This window comes from Malaya genurostris, chromosome 2 (genome assembly GCF_030247185.1).
Source record: "Malaya genurostris strain Urasoe2022 chromosome 2, Malgen_1.1, whole genome shotgun sequence".
Taxonomy (NCBI): domain Eukaryota; kingdom Metazoa; phylum Arthropoda; class Insecta; order Diptera; family Culicidae; genus Malaya; species Malaya genurostris.
In genome coordinates, this window is record NC_080571.1 from 124,801,782 (window position 1) to 124,820,618 (window position 18,837).

Sequence of the window (18,837 nt, forward strand, 5' to 3'; positions counted from 1 at the left end):
CTCAGTGTATATATTTATGTATGTATAAGTATATTAGTATCTATGAATATATGTATGTATGTATGTATGTATATATGTACGTATTTATGCATGTATGTATGTATTTATGTATGTATGTATGTATGTATGTATGTATGTGTGTATGTATGTATATATGTATGTATGTATGTATGCAGGACTTTTTTGTCACTTCTCCCTAAGAGACACGCTAGGGCACAATTTTTTGTATCCCCTCCACTATTATATAAGATTCTAAGAAAAAAATATTGAAAACATAAAGTTTGATATCAACATTATTCCGATTTGTTGGTCTGGTTAGATGATGATCAAAGTCATTTGCGGATTGGAAATATTTCTTTCCAGGAAAAAAGTTTTCAATTATTTAGCACAATAGTACAGCAAATCAATCGAAGTAGCGGATAAAGCGATTTATGTAAAAAACATGTATTAATAACATTTAGGGGTTTTGTTGGTTTGTGCAAAAAGCGCATATTTTGTTTTAATTTCTTCGCGTTTCGCCTTCGGCTCGTCAGTGCTTAAAGCAGTTCAAACTGAATTGCCATCTCGTGCCTAACAGTTCAATTTAAACCGCTAAGCAGACGCAAAGTTTGCACTATTTATGCAACCCTCAAATAATATTGCATAAGTGCTATATTATTTCTGACGTCTCAGGCGTAAACGAGTGGCGGCTTATTATTAGAAATTACGTCCTTTCTCGCAAGTTGCTTATTTTATTCTAATTTTGATAACAGTGTTGGCAATAACAAAAAAGAGAAAATATGAATGTATTTTATGTGAAGGTGAGAACATCATCCATTGGTTCACCGTTGGTCGTAACATTTTCCTCCTGTTGACACGTGTTGTCAAATCAATCTTCCGTGATATTGCTATCCTCGATAGGCACAATCGAAATTTTGTACTTCTCCGCTTGCTGTTTTAACCTTAACTACGCGAACCAAATTTTCCGAACCAGGGAATATCTCCGTTATGCGCCCGAGCTGCTAATGCTGCGGTGCCATATTGTCATCCTTGAGAACTACAAGCATTCCTGGACGTATAACAACTAGAGCTGTGCGCCGATCAAAATTGTCAACATCGGCGGCTGAAACGTCTTTTTGACCAGCGGCGGCGGCGAATCGGCGTGACGCTATTTCCTGAAAACATCGGCGGCGGAGGCGGCGCGATTCGGCGTAATCAATTATAAACATATTAAAAATTTTAATATTGATTCACACAGGACAATTTCTCTATCTTATTGTTATGTCGACCTACAATCAAAGATCCTAATGTTTATGTGATCCATTAAAGCCAACGTAGTGAATAGAGATGGTAAATGGTTTCGAATGCATCGAATTAGAGGAGAAATTGAGATGAATATAAGTGCGATTATTTGGAGATGGTTGACTATTGTTTAAATAAATATTTCATTCATACACAAAGGGGTTTGCCTTTCTCTATAGAAAGGTATTAGAATTGCTGGAAAAACCGACTCTCGAACGGAGCCTCGGAGACCCATAGTGTTATATTCCATTCGACTCAGCTCGACGAGATCGGAAAATGTCTGTGTGTGTGTGTGTGTGTATGTGTGTGTGTATGTGTGTGCACTTTTCGAAGATATTTGAACGCGCTCAATTTTCTCAGAGATGGCTGAACCGATTTTAACAAACTTGGGCTCGTTTGAAAGCTACTGTCGGGCCATTGATCAAGTTCGAAGATCAAATGGCTGTGACTTTTGGTTTCGGAGATATGATTGTATAAGTGACGTAACCGACAAAAGGCGTTGAATTTAAACGCGCTCAATTTTCTCAGAGATGGCTGAACCGATTTTAACAAACTTGGGCTCGTTTGAAAGGTACTATCGGGCCATTGATCAAGTTCGAAGATCAAATGGCTGTGACTTTTGGTTCCGGAGATATGATTGTATAAGTGACGTAACCGACAAAAGGCGTTGAATTTGAACGCGCTCAATTTTCTCAGAGATGGCTGAACCGATTTTAACAAACTTGGGCTCGTTTGAAAGGTACTATCGGGCCATTGATCAAGTTCGAAGATCAAATGGCTGTGACTTTTGGTTCCGGAGATATGATTGTATAAGTGACGTAACCGACAAAAAGCGTTGTATTTGAACGCGCTCAATTTTCTCAGAGATGGCTGAACCGATTTTAACAAACTTGGGCTCGTTTGAAAGCTACTGTCGGGCCATTGATCAAGTTCGAAGATCAAATGGCTGTGACTTTTTGTTCCGGAGATATGATTGTATAAGTGACGTAACCGACAAAAGGCGTTGAATTTGAACGCGCTCAATTTTCTCAAAGATGGCTGAACCGATTTTAACAAACTTGGGCTCGTTTGAAAGGTACTATCGGGCCATTGATCAAGTTCGAAGATCAAATGGCTGTGACTTTTGGTTCCGGAGATATGATTGTATAAGTGACGTAACCGACAAAAAGCGTTGTATTTGAACGCGCTCAATTTTCTCAGAGATGGCTGAACCGATTTTAACAAACTTGGGCTCGTTTGAAAGCTACTGTCGGGCCATTGATCAAGTTCGAAGATCAAATGGTTGTGACTTTTGGTTCCAGATATATGATGGTATAAGTGACGTAACCGACAAAACACGTTGATTTTTACCGCTCTTATATATATAAGGGTGCCAAAATTTTGGGATCAACTCTATTTTCGTAAAGTTCTAGTGCTCAAAAGTTTAAGCACCTCGAAAAAAGCCTTCATGCAAAATTTGAGCTAAATCGGACATGCGTAAGGGGTGCTGCCTGGCGGTTAAGGTTTGAAAATTTTCGATTTTGAAAAAGCATCATAGGGGGGAGTACATGAAATTTCCAAAATCGAAAATTTTTTTTGATGCCAAAACTCTTAAAACTGCATAAAACATCGAAATTTAGTGTCATCTCAAAAAAAATTTTTTTTGAAAAAATCAACTTTCTGGGACTTAGAAAAATTTTCATATTTTTTCTAAGTCCCAAAAAGTCGATTTTTTCAAAAAAAATTTTTTTCGAGATGACACTAAATCTCGACGTTTCATGCAATTTTAAGCCTTTTGGCATCAAAATTTTTTTTTCGATTTCGAAAATTTCATGTACTCCCCCCTATGGTGATTTTTCAAGATATATGAAAATTTCACTAAGTGGACTAAGAAGGCTTTTTTAGATTAGCATCACTGTTCTCATACAAATAGGCAACGCAAATGTCAAGCACTAGTTTGGAAAAATGATGCTGACTGTGTGACATAAACACTGAAGCATGCTTTTGTGAACTACTCGAATCAATCTGAATCAATTGGCGTCTAAAATTATTTAATAAATGTATGAAACATATTTTCATGAGACTGTTATGAAAGAAGAGAAAGGCATTATCACACCACTAGGTGGATTAAGAAGGGTTTTTTTTTTATTATGAGCAAGAAATATGAAGTTTTATTCGGAACTATTTTTCAAATCGCTTTTTACATAGTTGATAATTATCATGTATAAAAATCGTTTTATCAACTCAAAAAATAAGTATATCTTTTTCGTACGTATGTAATTAACATAAAATCGATTTGGCGCTCAAATTCATTCAGATATCAAAAATAATATCAAATTTACAAATTCAAATTTTAATTACTTCATATTTGTAACGATTTCTTATAAAAAGGGGTAAAATCATTTGAAAAGTCATAGTAGAAGTAGAAAAACATGTTTTTACTTTGAGTTGGTAACAATGATCCTAATTTATTGTGCGAAAACTAACGTTTATTTAGAATGAAACTTTGTTCAATACCATTTTTCAAATGCCCGGAAATAACAAATATAGTATCCAAAATAAATGGTACTCGATCACTAAACATTCTAGTACCTGAGAAATCAACACTATACTGGTTTCTAAAAAAACGTGCTTAATCCACCTAGCAGTGAGATGATACCTTTTTTTTATCAATCCGCATGTGTTTTATGCATGAATATTTTTCGGTTTTTCAGTTTTCATGACATTATTCTAATGTCAGTCGTTTTAAGTGGCAATTTGAGATTTTAATCACTCATTACTCTGTAATGTCGAAATGTAATGTAATGCAAATCGGATCGAATTTGAATCTAAAAGTGTAACAATCGATTAAACATGCCATGATATGTCGAAGTAATTTTCACTTTAGAGTTTAGTGTAATTTAAGGTACTACAGGGCCGATATTCAGGAACCAGCATAACCCTATATGACTATGACTATATGACTATATGGCTATATGACGAATGAATTGCAATATTTTGAGTCCAACTTTGAAACTTTTCGGGATTGTCATCTTCTATATCGTTTTGAATTTTAGAAATTCATCATCCTACAATTCCAGAATCGGAAGTCAGAATTGGATAAAATTGGATTTATTTTAATTTGAACTTTTGTTTCTGAAATTCGATTAGGCTTTTTTTGAGAAAACGACTGAGCATTAAGAAACGGAATTCTAAAATCGGTATGGCCGAAGTCACATAAATTCACTTGAGTAGCTGTAGTTTCAGGAATCAGAACAAATTGGCTCAAATGGCACGTTCCCCTTGAGTTATTAAGTTATCAAAATGTTTGAAAATCTATGTAGACATCTTCGAAGAATCGCAGTGCGAATTGAATTTTTGGGTTCCTCCCGAATCGAAAACTGAATACAACCAAAAATGAAATAAGTTTATTAGGTTATCGACTATCCAAATCTGCTAACCCGATAAACCTGATTAATTTATGTGAAATAGACATTTTTATACTAATCGCCCTGTATCTCCAAATCCGGAAGTTGGATTTGACTGAAAAACAAGATGTTTTATAGAATCTTAGAACTTTTCATTTGAATCTTAGATGATTCTTAGATTTCATTTGAATCTTAGATCGGTTCAGCCATCTACAAGAAAAATGAGTTACACAGTTTTAATTTCGTTCCACATACCATCCTGTAATTCCGGTACCAGAGGTCGGAACCAAACATAATTCAGGAACCTTGTTTGGGAGTATACGACTTTTCATATGAATCTGAGCTTGTAGAAAACGGTTGAGAGTCCCCGAAAAAAATTCAGTGAAATTATTTGTCACACACGCATTTGCTGATCTCGACGAACTGATTCGAATGGTATATGGCTGTTATGTTTTTCCATCATTTATTGCTGTAAATAGTTTAAATCAATATAATTATGGAATTGCTTTCAACTCGAAAATTCTGCCATCATCTGGTTTTCATATGTCATATTCGATCGATTATGTTGCCAAAAACGAACCGTGCTAAAATCGGTCCGAGGAAAATATCATGCTGTACACAGTCTTTTGGGTACTTAGAAACAAATGTATGTAACAGTATAAAAAATCTTGTTTTATGTTGCTCCCAAGCATTTCTTTGCCAGACAGCGCTCAAAACCTTTTAAAAGACAGAAAATAGACTTTGAATCAAATGACATTGGCTTCGGTTGACATCGGTAGTACTGATTTTCAGTATAAGTAGGAGGAAAGTAACTGTACTATAATTTTCAATGAATTTTCATGAGAACTGTAAACAATTTTCCACATTGATAAAATCATTTTTTCGGCTGATGTTATATTATCGGCGGCACGATTCAAATGTAATAACCGGCGCGCTGATCATCTTTTTCTTAAATTGGCGGCGTGTCGAAATTATCGGCGGCGGCGGCGTGGCGCGGCGGCGCACAGCTCTAATAACAACCTTGTTTTTATACCACTTGCTCCTTGGTTGCAACTCGTTTAAGTATTCAGATGACCACCTAGTCCAAAAATCTTGCCTCAATTTCTGTAGATACTGCCAGCGAGACTAGGAAGACACTCTTAATTCTTGAAGACTGGGCTCCGGAGCAGCTGTTAGTTCTTGGACCACCAAAAAATAAGCTGGCGTTAAAGCAGAAGTCATCTGCATCACTGGACAACTGTGTTAGCGATCTGGAATTGAGCACTGCCTCAATTTGAGTCAACACTGTACTCATTTCTTCAAAATTAAGAGATGCTTCACACAGCACTATCTTAAGACGGGTTTTGGCTGCCTTAATTCCAGCTTCCCATATGCCGCCAAAGTTTGGCGACTGAGGAGCAGCACACGAACAGGACGGAATTCTCCTCGAGAATCTTTTACTTGAACTATAGCGGTAGATTTTTTTATTCAATTATATAATTTTTAAGGCACACTGCTTAAGCTCTAAGATGCCAAGGGTTTTTTTTTCTAATTTTGATTAACAAAGAACTTAAAACTAGGATAGTATTTTTAGATAATGTAATGACTTTGGCAGATCCCTTCCTTCAGCTGGCGACCGGCACCGGCCGGCGTATTGAATGTAACACGTTGGTAAGTATCTATGTTGGCCGCTTTTTTCTGTCCTTGTGGGTTCGCGGGGAGCACTCCCATGCTACGAATACCAGGCGGGTGGTCCGTATTCTTTTCATAGACTACAACGGCCGTCCGTGGGCAATGATGATGATGTTACGGAAGAAAAAGAAAAAAAATATAGAGAAGTAAATATTACGGAGAACAGAGTGAAAAAGGGGATATGGGAACAAAATGACTAAGGACGACAAAGATCTAATTAGTTCACATTTATAGCGGTAGATAAAATCACCTCCTTTTGGTAGATTGTTTGCGATTTCACCACAGCACTAGTACAAGTGACACTCTTTGATTGACCAGTTTCGACTGGTTCTTCTTCGTCGATTCGGCTGCGTTTCCGTCTGCTACAGCTTTCTCTGTAGTGATTTCACTATGAAGTTGTGTATGGTGTTTACGTCCGCAACCGGCAACAGTACAGGGTCCGGCACTCGAAGTGTAACCAACTTCAGACCGCTCGCGCAGCTGACGCACGGGCATCAGCTCTCTAGAAATTTGCTAAATGACAGTTCGGAGTTGTATTGTTTACAAGCGCAAGAAAGCATTTTGCCAAAAGTGAACGCGAAAAAAAAATCTTGACTTGAGAGAGCGAAGAAGTTGCTTCGTTAGGCCGAAAGCGGTCAATTTCCGAACATTGTATTTTCTGACGAGAAAATTTTTCCAATTGAGCAATTCGTAAACTCTCAAAACGATAGGGTTTACTTAACCGACCGTTCATACAAGAATTTGAGTCATCGATTGGCCACCAGGAGGCAGCACCCGCAACAGATAATGGTTTGGGCCGCTGTAACCGCAGATGGGCGCTCTCCAATCGTTTTCATCGAGCCTGGCGTCAAGGTAAATGCGACGGGAAATTATTCTGGATGTTGCTTTGAAGCCGTGGGCAGACAAACATTTCGGTGGCAGACCATGGACGTTTCAGCAGGACTCGGCACCGTCTCACAAAGCTCGAGTGAACCAAGAATGGCTGAAAAACAACGTTCCGAACTTCATCACGTCCACACAATGGCTCTCGAATTCACCAGATGCGAATCCAATGGATTATTCTCTTTGGGCCATTTTGGAGAGCAAAGTCCGAACTAAAAGATACACCAGTCTTGAGGCGCTGAAAAAAGTTATTGTCCGCGAGTGGGCCTAAATACCTGCAAGTCACATTCGGCAACTTGCGATTCGTTTTTTGACCGTCTCAAGGCCATAGTCAAGGCAAAAGGTGGTCATATCAAGCAAAAGTGAATTGATTCTGAATTTTGTATTATTTTTACACATTTTGTACTTTGAATTAAGTAAAAGTAATTTTCCAAATTGAAATTATGGCCTTTTTAATTGGTTACACTTCGAGTGCCGGACCCTGTACACATCCTTGATTTGCACTGCCCGACTCTATAACCACGTTTCAGGCAGTTGAAACAGAGCTGCTTTTCTTTGACTGCGACAATCCTCTCTGGCACTGTCATTTGCTTCAGAGTGTTGCATTTATTGACGTTGTGAGACTCGTCACAAAATACACACACAATTTTTTTCGTTTGTAATGCTGCATGAACTTTGACAGTAGCTTTCGCGACTGGAACCAGCTGCTTTTGCTTCGCTACCTCGCTGAATTTGTGAGAAGCATTGGCTTCGCGCCGTTCAAGAACGAAACAACGATTCTGAAGAAACTGCACCATGTCTTTATAGCTCGACAGTTGCTTTGGTTGTACATTGCTTTCCCATAAGCTAAGTGTAGTTTTGTTAAGTTTAGAGGTAAGAAGTGAAATCACTAACTGTTCCGACATCCCCTGCATCAGCTGGTCGTGGAACTCCAATGATTCTACATGCCGTCTGCATTCTTCAACTAGCTGCCTTAGTTCCGATGAGCTTTCTTTGTTCATTCCCTTAAATTCAGTAGGCCACCAACGTGAATGTCGATAATCGTTCTTTTGTTTTCGAACCGTTCTTCCAAGATGTTCCACGCTGGTTGAAAATTGTTCTCGTTCAGTATTTGCTCGCTCAGAACATTTTCCGCTTTCCCTTTTAACGTTTGCGTCAAGTAGTGCAATTTGGTTGCATCGGATAGATGGGGATATTTTCGCATCAGATCTTGGAACAACTGCTTGTACCGGAACCATTTTTCATACGTTCCATCAAATGTAGGGAGTGGAACGTGCGGTAATCCAAGCGACTGATTAACGGCCGTTTGCTGATTTTCGCCTCCCTCCGCCATGGCAGCTTTTGGGACAACTTGAATCTGTTTCATTCGTAACGCATCCATCGAGGCGCTCAAACTGTTTTTCCGTGCTCCAACCAAGAGGATACGGATTGTGGTTGTCAGCGTCCGGATGCGAATGACTCGCGATGCGCGAACACGAACAATCTTCCTCACACGGATGAAGTGGTTTCCTCGGAATGTCCACTTTGTCACTCGGGACCTGTCCTTCCGCGAAATCCGGCTCGAATTTAGGACCAAAATGTTCGGATACGCGCAAAAGAGGCTAAAAAAAAACTTGTAAAGAAATTACGTCCTTTCTCGCACGTAGCTTATTTTATTCTAATTTTAATAACAGTGTTGGCAACAACAGAAAAGTGAAAATATGAATGTATTTTATGTGAAGGTGAGAATATCATCCAGGGGTTCATCGTTGGTCGTAGTTCCGGAGATATGAAAAGTAGCCTAGCCGTCAAATTTCAGAAATGGTTGAACCGATTTCGGAGAAATTAGGTTTATTTAAAAGCTTTTCTTGTACTTTGATTCAAGTTCGAGGAACAATTGAGTGTCGTTTCCGGTTTCGGAGATATAATGGTATAAGTGACGTTACGGACAAAACGCATTTCTTTCTCCGCACAATTTTTTCGGGGATAGCTGATCCGATTTCCACAAGTTCGAAGATATGCATATGATATTGGTAATATAAATCAATCCGGTCAGCTGCTCGCAAGTGGAAAACCCCCTTGCAATGTCTCTCGGTTTCAGTTCATAAGGCATCCAACTGCCTTGCTTTTGAATCATTCCCAGGGATTTCAATCGTACAGAAACTGCTTGTTGAGTCACTTCCAATGATTCTGCAAGTTCCTCGTTTGATTCGAATCTCCATCGATTGCTTCCAAATGTTGAATCTTCATCGATTGCCTCCAAAATTTTTTGGTTCTACAGAGCAAGGTCTGTCTTCAACACTGAAATGTCCATTCTTGAAACGTCGAAACCATTCCCTACATAATTTATCAGTTCAAACATTATCGCCATAAACATCCATAAGCATTTGATGGGCTACAGCTGCACTTTTCTTCCAATTAAAATAGAAAACTATAACTTCCCACAAATGCTTCTTAGCTAGAACAAAGTTGCTCGAAGCAATATGAACTGAATATTAATGACAGATGTCTAACCTCTTGAAAGTATCGACATCTGCTGTTACTGTTGAATATTCATAACAGCCAGAGCCATCTTTTGAAAACGAACCGAACTAATTCGTACTAATGCGCACATTTTTCCAATCCGCACATTTTTCCAGAATGTAATCAATGACCAAGTTTAAACTAATACTTTGGTTCTAAGAATGTTGCCGGGTTTGCGATCGAAACGCTGTAGTCCGCTCTTGTGAAAGTCCTGAATCAATCTGAAAGAATTTGTGTCAAAATTTGCTCAAATTAGTGTCAAAATTTTATGTGAGAAAAAAATGTTTCAATGAGACTGTTTGAATGACAAGATAAAGGCATTATCACACCACTGGGTGGATTAAGAGGAGTTTGTTTGATTTAGATTCAAATTAACAATTGAATCTTTGGCTCGATGTTTTGATTATAACTAAAACCTGTTTTTATTTTTGAAAACCAGTATCACTCCGATTATTGAAAAAAGATTTCTTTTTAGTTCACGTAGCACCATATCTACAAATAATAGCGACATGAAATTCGACATCGACAAGAGTCACATTAAAAAAATCCATAAAAGTTTTACTGATGCATCTAATGTGAAGTGTTCGGAAGATTCTGTTGGAAGTATTGCTTCAAGAAAAATGACTCGATCATCAACTAGTGCACTTTCTAAAAAGGAATCGTGAGTAAACTAAACTAATATTTATCTTCCTTTTATGTATGATTTTTTTGAACATAGGTTTACCCTTGCCAAAGAAACAACATTACAAGATACGAAGGTACAAGATCAAATCCGTATTACTTGTGATGACAGCACGTTTGATAATATTCTTGAACCATCTATACAAGAATGTGATACTCAAAAAGATCAACAATTGGGCTTGGTAAGTTCGAAGTTAAATAATTTTAATAATTTTAGCCAATTTCGACTGTTCTTATTAGACTTACTATGGAAATTGTAAGTACAAAATGGATAATGGTTCGAATCTATAAATATAAAGAACATTCGTTTCACTGCCTTTGTTTTTCAAGAAAACCAGCGAAGTATGTACCGAATGCGCATGAATCAAATGTAGTCTCGGCGGTTCGTAAAGTGGAAATGCTCTTGGATAGCGTGTTCAATATTCTTCACAAACTTCACAAAGTATAAATGTTTTCTGATGAATTAATGCTTACTTACCTTACCCAGCAGCTATAGCCATGGTTTATCTTTGAATCTCTGAGTTCCTCTTCTTGTTTGAACCGAATAAGATTCAAGATGTAGGTTTCCTGCACTGTCTTCCGACATTCTCAGTCCATCGTGGTCGTCCAATTTTTGCAGATCGTTCAATAGCAACTTTTGCAATTTGTAGCTCTTACGCCAGCCCCACGTAATGTTTTCGATCTGTACTCCAGCTAGTGCTGGTTCGCAGCACCTTCCTCTCGATAACACTAAGAGCGCGTTGATCTTCTGCTAACATAGTGCAGCTCTCGTGGCCATAGATAAAAAGCGGTTTGTATATTGCCTATTTCGGGGGCTGTGTACTTTGTCGTCGTTCGTAAGCCCAAATACATTAATTCATCAACCACTTCGAAATCGTCGCATATCAACATTCGTGGCTGAAGAAGTATACTCAAACAAAATGATCTACGAAAGGCATGAGATCGAATTATGATTTTCAGACATAAGGATTATAAATGTATTCCACAAATTTGTCTTATGATATAGAGGGGTAGCTCTTCAAAATTTTTACTTCAGTTATTTATAAGATAATATTATTTATTGGTCACGTTTTTTTAAGGCCGCAAAAAAATTCTCGAAACTGCCCTGCCATAACACAACTTAGACGGCAACCCGATTAAACTATACTCCGTACATGTTCAGTTGGCTCACGGCCAGTGTCTCATCTCAGATCTCACAATAATCATAATTTTCACGGTATTCTCGTCAAATCGAATCAGTTTTATGTTGTTTTTTTTTTTTGTAAAATCCGATCAATGTTACCTTACATTTCCTATGTTTGGGCAGACCCTGTCAGCTTGGAGCGAAGTCAATCTTCAGTTCAGCAACGCCATCGCACGGCATCACATTCAACATATCATGTCAATTGTATGGGTGCGCAACCCTGCTATTTTGGCGCGCACGAATTTGACATTTTTCTCCCCTACTTCTATGTATAAGATTCGATGCGGGCTCGCCTGGGGGCGACATGCTCGCAAAAAAGGATGTTGCCAATGATTTGTTCGGGAAATGTGAGAGCTGGATATCTTGTTAATATGATGTCTTTGGTTTGGGGCACCTACTACACTCCCTCTCCCTTAAAATAACCTTATATATTGATATAAAAAAGTATCCGTATTTGTTAAGAAACAAGCATCGTTTCTTGTCGAATATATTTTATACTGAACTCCCCTTTTTTAGTGAAATTACTACAGCTCTCCTACATGGTTACCCTTATGACCACCTCTGAGTAGTGTAGAAAGTATTTGTGCTCTTCAATTCGTTGACGATTCGTTTAGTTGTTTCGTTGTTATGCTGAAACTTACACTCGCGTTCATAGGCACATAACCAAGGCCCATCCCTTAGTTCTTTGAATTTTTCGTCAAAATGGAACCAGTTCTTTTGAAATTATAAAAAAAATACGTTGCCTTTTAATTAACAATTGCAATAGTATTGCGAGATGAAAATTGATTTTCAAAACCACCATACATAAATTCTAGTCTGATGGCGTTTTTCATTGGCGTGGAATGCTCTGTTTTTGCACTGCACTACAGCAGATATGGCAATGAAACACCGTAAAAAATTGCACTTCTGCTCGAAAGTGCAAAAGCAGAGCGATTTACGCCACCAATGTTTTTCAATGAAAAACGGCAGATTGTTTTCCGGGAACTCGATAGACCTGTACAACCCACCTATTGGATTTTTTTTATTTGACCTGGACCAAGGTTCGATTATAACGCGATTTTTACGACAATTCCAATTACTTGGATCTAATAAGGATTTGTCCAGTTTTTTCTTATCGATTCTCATCTTTAAAACTGCTGAGTTTGTCAGTGAAAATGAAATATACAGTCAGATTTTGCTAAACTGACTCATAGAGCAAGAATAACATTTTCAGTTTTTTTTCGTTTTCAGATCCAAAAAACCGAACAACAGCCAGAAAATGATCCAACAGAGTTTATGTCATCAGACACATTGTCACCATCAGCTAACGACTACATTTCATTTTCGAATAATTCATGTTACTCTTCCAATGAGCAACGAACTGAAAACAAGCTACACTGTAGCAAACATGAGTTGACACCATCTGTTATTGATAAGATGGATAACAAAATTACAAGCAAGAGTCAGATCATTCTTGAATCACCTGTAAATTGTTGTATAGATAGGGTAAACACACCTACGCAATCATGCAATGATGCAAATTCGACTCCAGTGTCGCATTTAAAAACGTTGTTTGGAACCCCTATCGGACTATCTGCAGATTCAACTAACAGCGCTAAGCGTGTCCCTGCAGTGGATTTTGTGACATCAGGGAACTCAAATAATTCTACTCGTACTCCGTCAAGAACTTTAAGATCTTCAAGAAAGTCTACTTTTCATAAGAATGAGATCGATAATATATCTACAACTGTTACGGATAATTCCTTAAATAAAATGACTCCCAACTCGAATGTTTCCTTCGAAGAAACAAATCTTACCATGACACCAATGTTGAAAGCATTGTTTAAGACGCCTGCAAGGTCGACACGACTTCGAACTTCCACACCGTTGATAAAATCCACTACTATAAAGAAAATAGTGAATCCACACGAAACTACATCTACATCTACACAAGAAGCAAGTGTTGACTTTACACCTACAAAGAATGAGTTGTTCAAGGCACACTCTCGAAGTCATATTTCTAAAATGAATACTTCAGAAGGAGGAAGAATTTTGAACGTGGAAGATATTACGTCTTTGAGACGATCACGTCGTTCATGTTCTCTCAGAAAATCGATAACTGGAACACCTAAAAATTTTAATACGATGAAAAATATCACTCAAAAACTTCCTTCTAAGCAACAGGAACAAGGAACGACATCAATCCCATCTGTGAAACAAGCGGTTAATATAATTCCAACGAAACATGATGATCTAATCGTGGAGTCCGAAAGTACACCAAACAAAAAAGAGTTGATTAAGTCTCTTTCCGGGGTAATGTACGCCAAAGAATGTTCGGAGTTGCAACCGTTGGATTCAGAAGAATGTTCAATGTCATTCGACAAACTAAACACTTCCATAACACCTTTACGTTTGTCCTGTTCGGCGAGAAAGGTAAATGTTGAACCGATTAATACTGTTCAGTCTCCTATCGAAGTAAGGCCATTATCGGTAGTCGACGGCAATCTAGAAAAACACGAAATGACACTGAACATAGAAAAGCTATTCGAGACACCTCGAGCGTCAACTTATGTATTGTTATCAGTCAATACAGAAGAAGCTTCAAATAATATAAAAAATACGCCTCTTGTACAATGTCAACTACTGTCCTCAAATCTGTCAACTGTTGAGTCCACGAATACTAACTCGATATCATTTGATTCCGGAGAAATACCAAAATTGAAGTCAACTCCAGTAACAAATTTTAAATCAGAAAATTTATATCATGATATGGATGTCAGTGGAGGGCCTATTGAAAAATCAGGAAAATCCGAACACGATATGACACCCATATTGAAAGAGCTTTTCAGAACACCTTCCCGGTTGTTAAATGTGAAAACATCACCTAATCGAATGTCAAATTCAACACCTAAGAGCACTACTCAATTATTCCTGGATTCTTCGAATGTACCAAATATAAAATCAAATAAATTGGAAAATGAAATATTATCATCACCTCTTGCATCAGAATCGATAATCTCAGAAAATACTTCCGTTTCCGAAGAAATGCAAATTAATTCCACAGGAGATGTAACCGATGTGTGTGTTCGATCACCTCTTCCGGAAAGAAAATCATATCTATCCAAATCTAATAGAGACTACTCTCACTTCGAGTCTCCACAAGTCAAAAGTGCAGTAAAATCTCATAATCAGACTGTCACATCAAACGATGTGGAACAGGATAAGCCGCTGATACAGGATAATTTGGTAGAGCTAACGCCAGAAAACACTAATTCAATTGAAGAAGCTACTCAATTATTCCTGAATTCAAGTTCATCAAACATAAAATCAAATAAATTGGAAAATGAAATTGTATCATCACCTATTGCATCAGAATCGATAATCTCAGAAAATACTTCCGTTTCCGAAGAAATGCAAATTATTTCCAAAGAAGATGTAACCGATGTGTGTGTTCGATCACCTCTTCCGGAAAGAAAATCATATCTATCCAAATCTAATAGAGACTACTCTCACTTCGAGTCTCCACAAGTCAAAAGTGCAGTAAAATCTCATAATCAGACTGTCACATCAAACGATGTGGAACAGGATAAGCCGCTGATACAGGATAATTTGGTAGAGCTAACGCCAGAAAACACTAATTCAATTGAAGAAGCTACTCAATTATTCCTGAATTCAAGTTCATCAAACATAAAATCAAATAAATTGGAAAATGAAATTGTATCATCACACATTGCATCAGAATCGATAATCTCAGAAAATACTTCCGTTTCCGAAGAAATGCAAATGACTTCCAAAGTAGATGTAACCGATGTGTGTGTTCGATCACCTCTTCCGGAAAGAAAATCATATCTATCCAAAACTAATAGAGACAACTCTCACTTCGAGTCTCCACAAGTCAAAAGTGCAGTAAAATCTCAGAATCAGACTGTCACATCAAACGATGTGGAACAGGATAAGCCGCTGATACAGGATAATTTGGTAGAGGTAACGCCAGAAAGCACTAATTCAATTGAAGAAGCTACTCAATTATTCCTGAATTCAAGTTCATCAAACATAAAATCAAATAAATTGGAAAATGAAATTGTATCATCACACATTGCATCAGAATCGATAATCTCAGAAAATACTTCCGTTTCCGAAGAAATGCAAATTAATTCCAAAGAAGATGTAACCGATGTGTGTGTTCGATCACCTCTTCCGGAAAGAAAATCATATCTATCCAAATCTAATAGAGACTACTCTCACTTCGAGTCTCCACAAGTCAAAAGTGCAGTAAAATCTCATAATCAGACTGTCACATCGAACGATGTGGAACAGGATAAGCCGCTGATACAGGATAATTTGGTAGAGGTAACGCCGGAAAGCACTAATTCAATTGAAGAAGCTACTCAATTATTCCTGAATTCAAGTTCATCAAACATAAAATCAAATAAATTGGAAAATGAAATTGTATCATCACACATTGTATCAGAATCGATAATCTCAGAAAATACTTCCGTTTCCGAAGAAATGCAAATTAATTCCAAAGAAGATGTAACCGATGTGTGTGTTCGATCACCTCTTCCGGAGAGAAAAACATATCTATCCAAATCTAATAGAGACTACTCTCACTTCAAGTCTCCACAAGTCAAAAGTGCAGTAAAATCTCATGATCAGACTGTCACATCGAACGATGTGGAGCCGGATAAGTCGCTGATACAGGATAATTTGGTAGAGGTAACGCCAGAAAGCACTAATTCAATTGAAGAAGCTACTCAATTATTCCTGAATGCAAGTTCACCAAACATAAAATCAAATAAATTGGAAAATGAAATTGTATCATCACACATTGCATCAGAATCGATAATCTCAGAAAATACTTCCGTTTCCGAAGAAATGCAAATTAATTCCAAAGAAGATGTAACCGATGTGTGTGTTCGATCACCTCTTCCGGAAAGAAAATCATATCTATCCAAATCTAATAGAGACTACTCTCACTTCGAGTCTCCACAAGTCAAAAGTGCAGTAAAATCTCATAATCAGACTGTCACATCGAACGATGTGGAACAGGATAAGCCGCTGATACAGGATAATTTGGTAGAGGTAACGCCGGAAAGCACTAATTCAATTGAAGAAGCTACTCAATTATTCCTGAATTCAAGTTCATCAAACATAAAATCAAATAAATTGGAAAATGAAATTGTATCATCACACATTGTATCAGAATCGATAATCTCAGAAAATACTTCCGTTTCCGAAGAAATGCAAATTAATTCCAAAGAAGATGTAACCGATGTGTGTGTTCGATCACCTCTTCCGGAGAGAAAAACATATCTATCCAAATCTAATAGAGACTACTCTCACTTCAAGTCTCCACAAGTCAAAAGTGCAGTAAAATCTCATGATCAGACTGTCACATCGAACGATGTGGAGCCGGATAAGTCGCTGATACAGGATAATTTGGTAGAGGTAACGCCAGAAAGCACTAATTCAATTGAAGAAGCTACTCAATTATTCCTGAATGCAAGTTCACCAAACATAAAATCAAATAAATTGGAAAATGAAATTGTATCATCACACATTGTATCAGAATCGATAATCTCAGAAAATATTTCCGTTTCCGAAGAAATGCAAATTAATTCCAAAGAAGATGTAACCGATGTGTGTGTTCGATCACCTCTTCCGGAAAGAAAATCATATCTATCCAAATCTAATAGAGACTACTCTCACTTCGAGTCTCCACAAGTCAAAAGTGCAGTAAAATCTCATAATCAGACTGTCACATCGAACGATGTGGAACAGGATAAGCCGCTGATACAGGATAATTTGGTAGAGGTAACGCCGGAAAGCACTAATTCAATTGAAGAAGCTACTCAATTATTCCTGAATTCAAGTTCATCAAACATAAAATCAAATAAATTGGAAAATGAAATTGTATCATCACACATTGTATCAGAATCGATAATCTCAGAAAATACTTCCGTTTCCGAAGAAATGCAAATTAATTCCAAAGAAGATGTAACCGATGTGTGTGTTCGATCACCTCTTCCGGAGAGAAAAACATATCTATCCAAATCTAATAGAGACTACTCTCACTTCGAGTCTCCACAAGTCAAAAGTGCAGTAAAATCTCATAATCAGACTGTCCCATCGAACGATGTGGAGCAGGATAAGTCGCTGATAAAGGATAATTTGGTAGAGGTAACGCCGGAGAGCACTAATTCAATTGAAGAAGCTACTCAATTATTCCTGAATTCAAGTTCACTAAACATAAAATCAAATAAATTGGAAAATGAAATTGTATCATCACCTCTTGCATCAGAATCGATTATTTCGGTTTCTGATCAAAAGCAAACTATTTCCACGGAAGATGTAACCGATGTGTGTGTAAGATCACCTCTTCCGGAAAGAAAATCATATCTATCCAAAACCATAAGAAACTACTCTCACCTCGGGTCTCCACAAGTCAAAAGGACAGTAAAATCTCCCAATCAGACTGTAACATCAAACGATACGTCGCTGTTAGATAATTCGCTTTTTCTGGAGGCCTTGTTTGAAACACCACCGCAATCAATACACCGAAATTCGGCGATTTCAGCGAAGAAGACAAATATTTCTAAAGAAACGGTTGAGTCTGATGTGATACAAGATTCTATCGAATCTACGCCACCAAACATAGAAATAACATGCGGACCAAACACAACGACGCCCATGTCGGAATCGATACCGGAAATAATTCGATTGGGCATGAGCTCTTCATTAAGAACGATATTCAAAACGCCTACACTATCCTTGCGCAGTAGAACCACTTCTGATGACATTTCAGCGATTAAAGAGGGAATTCCTACATTGAATCTTGAGATGAACGAAACAGTACTGGAAAATACACTGACCTTAAAAAATCTATTCGAAACGTCTACTCAATCGTTAGACTTTGAATTACCAAAAAAAGGATCAATCGAAGATGTGAAGAAGGGCTCAACAGTGAGCAGTGAAAAAGCTGAAATAGTTCAATCACATGAATTGACACCTGATATATTGACATTGCCATCAACAGCAGTGCATTCAAGGAGATCGAAAAATATGTACCCGGATACCCCTCAAATAGTTTCTGGTAAGTCAAATTCTGTTGTAGGTTTTAGTGAATTTCTAATATATAACGAGAACATTTCAGCAAGCAACACGGTTTTACACTCAACAACGGTCACTATTGACAATGTTATTCCTACTAGCTCTGAAGTTGATAACATGTTTTCTATGTTAGCAGAGTCTTTAATCGAAGGTAACTTTACA

The 18,837-nt window shown here is 37.6% G+C and overlaps 1 protein-coding gene across 1 annotated transcript in view; it reads left to right on the plus strand.

Annotated features, from left to right (window-relative positions):
• Positions 1-18,837, plus strand: part of LOC131428385 (uncharacterized) — a 34,435-nt gene that overhangs the window by 11,704 nt on the left and 3,894 nt on the right. The window contains exons 11-14 of the mRNA XM_058592303.1: positions 10,198-10,383; positions 10,441-10,585; positions 12,817-18,658; positions 18,719-18,826. Of these exons, the coding sequence (XP_058448286.1) occupies positions 10,198-10,383; positions 10,441-10,585; positions 12,817-18,658; positions 18,719-18,826 (6,281 nt within the window). The remainder of the gene's footprint in view (positions 1-10,197; positions 10,384-10,440; positions 10,586-12,816; positions 18,659-18,718; positions 18,827-18,837) is intronic.